This window comes from Apis dorsata, unplaced genomic scaffold (assembly GCF_000469605.1).
Source record: "Apis dorsata unplaced genomic scaffold, Apis dorsata 1.3 scaffold_631, whole genome shotgun sequence".
NCBI lineage: Eukaryota > Metazoa > Arthropoda > Insecta > Hymenoptera > Apidae > Apis > Apis dorsata.
Window position 1 is genome coordinate 232,493 of NW_006263826.1, and position 1,405 is coordinate 233,897.

At 40.4% G+C, this 1,405-nt stretch overlaps 1 protein-coding gene and 1 long non-coding RNA gene across 2 annotated transcripts in view; one reads left to right on the forward strand and one right to left on the reverse strand.

Moving 5' to 3' along the window:
- The first annotated feature begins 51 nt into the window (after positions 1-51).
- The window catches only part of LOC116186344, a 10,499-nt gene continuing 9,145 nt past the window's right edge, over positions 52-1,405 (forward strand). The window contains exon 1 of the long non-coding RNA XR_004151323.1: positions 52-183. This is a non-coding gene — a long non-coding RNA (uncharacterized LOC116186344). The remainder of the gene's footprint in view (positions 184-1,405) is intronic.
- Positions 191-1,405, reverse strand: part of LOC102674049 (protein kinase C, brain isozyme) — a 17,240-nt gene continuing 16,025 nt past the window's right edge. Inside the window, 4 exon segments of the mRNA XM_031513300.1 lie at positions 191-382; positions 447-587; positions 1,060-1,248; positions 1,350-1,405. The exon segment at positions 1,350-1,405 is cut by the window's right edge and continues 209 nt beyond it. Coding sequence (XP_031369160.1) covers positions 230-382; positions 447-587; positions 1,060-1,248; positions 1,350-1,405 — 539 coding nt within the window. The 3' untranslated portion in view covers positions 191-229.

Below are 1,405 nucleotides of genomic sequence, written 5' to 3' on the forward strand. Positions count from 1 at the left end.
TGCCAAGTTTCGAAGAATGGAGAAAGTGGATCGATATCGAACGGGGGAAGGAAGAAGTACAGAGTTAGAGATAGAGATAGATAGACAGAGAAAGAGATAGGGAAATGAAACGGTGAAAGCCCCTGAGTAGCGAAGATGAAGATGTCTTTGAAGGGAGAGATGGAGGGAGAGAGAGAGAGAGACGTATGAGATTAAAACTAGCCAGTGACTTATAGGATATTCCATCGATTTAAACGTGTTGCACGAATTCCGGATTGAGAAACGAGAAACCCATAAACTCCGTTTGATCCAGGTTCATCATGAACAACTTGTCCGTGGGAGTCAAATCCGTCTTCTCCGAGGTGAACTGTTTATCGAAGTTGCTTACGTCCTTGCGGTGTTTCTACGGAATCAAACGTTCAACTTCTCCTCTCTTCCTTCCTTTCTTCGCCTCATCTTATACTCACGATTTTCGGCTTGAAAGGTGGCTGCACCTCCCGATTCTCTATCTTCTCCCAATCGATACGTCGGAAAAACGCGTGGCTCCGTACGTCCTCCTCCCCTCGTAGCCCGCAACCGAGTCTCTTCACAGGATTCTTCGTGAGGAACTGAAAGAGAAAGGAATTATTTAACGAAAAAGAATTAAGAAAAATTAGATCTCCTTGGATCTTTACTTCTTTATCAGGAAGTGTACACAAATTCTTAAATTCGTTTTAATAAAATTATTAAAATAAATTAAATAAAATAATTTAAATCGTATAATCATTATTATATGTATATATACACTTCCTAATAAAGAGAGAAAAATATTATAAAATCATTTTATTATTATTATTAACCCTTTGCACTCCAGGCGTTCTCATCTACTTATAAGATAAAATTACATAATCATAAGATTATACTATAAAGAGCTTATACTATAAAATCTATTTATGATATTCTAAAAGAATCAAACATAAATAAGTATTGTCGCCATTCAAGTTCAACAATCTCAGTGGTGACCGAGAGCAAAGGGTTAAAACGCATAATTGCAAATCGAGCTCGTTGAAACAATCTTGGAGAGAGAAGACTCGTATTCACCGCTTTACAAATTTCCCTCGCCTCCTTTGACAAACTCTTCGGATAGCTGACGTTATGCTCGGTTATTGCTGCGAACAATTCCTCCTCGTCCTCGCCGTCGAACGGTGGTTGACCGACCAACATCTCGTACAGCAGCACTCCGTACGCCCACCAGTCGACCGACTTCCCGTACGGTTGATACAATATGATCTGTACCGAAGGAGAGACTCGATCGGTAACGTTCGATCGGTAACGATCAATCGGTAACGTAGTATTAAAAAAATCAAGAAAAAGGGAAAATTTCAACTAACTTCCGGCGCTATGTAATCGGGCGTCCCGCAGAACGTTTTCGTGGTCTTGTCGCCGC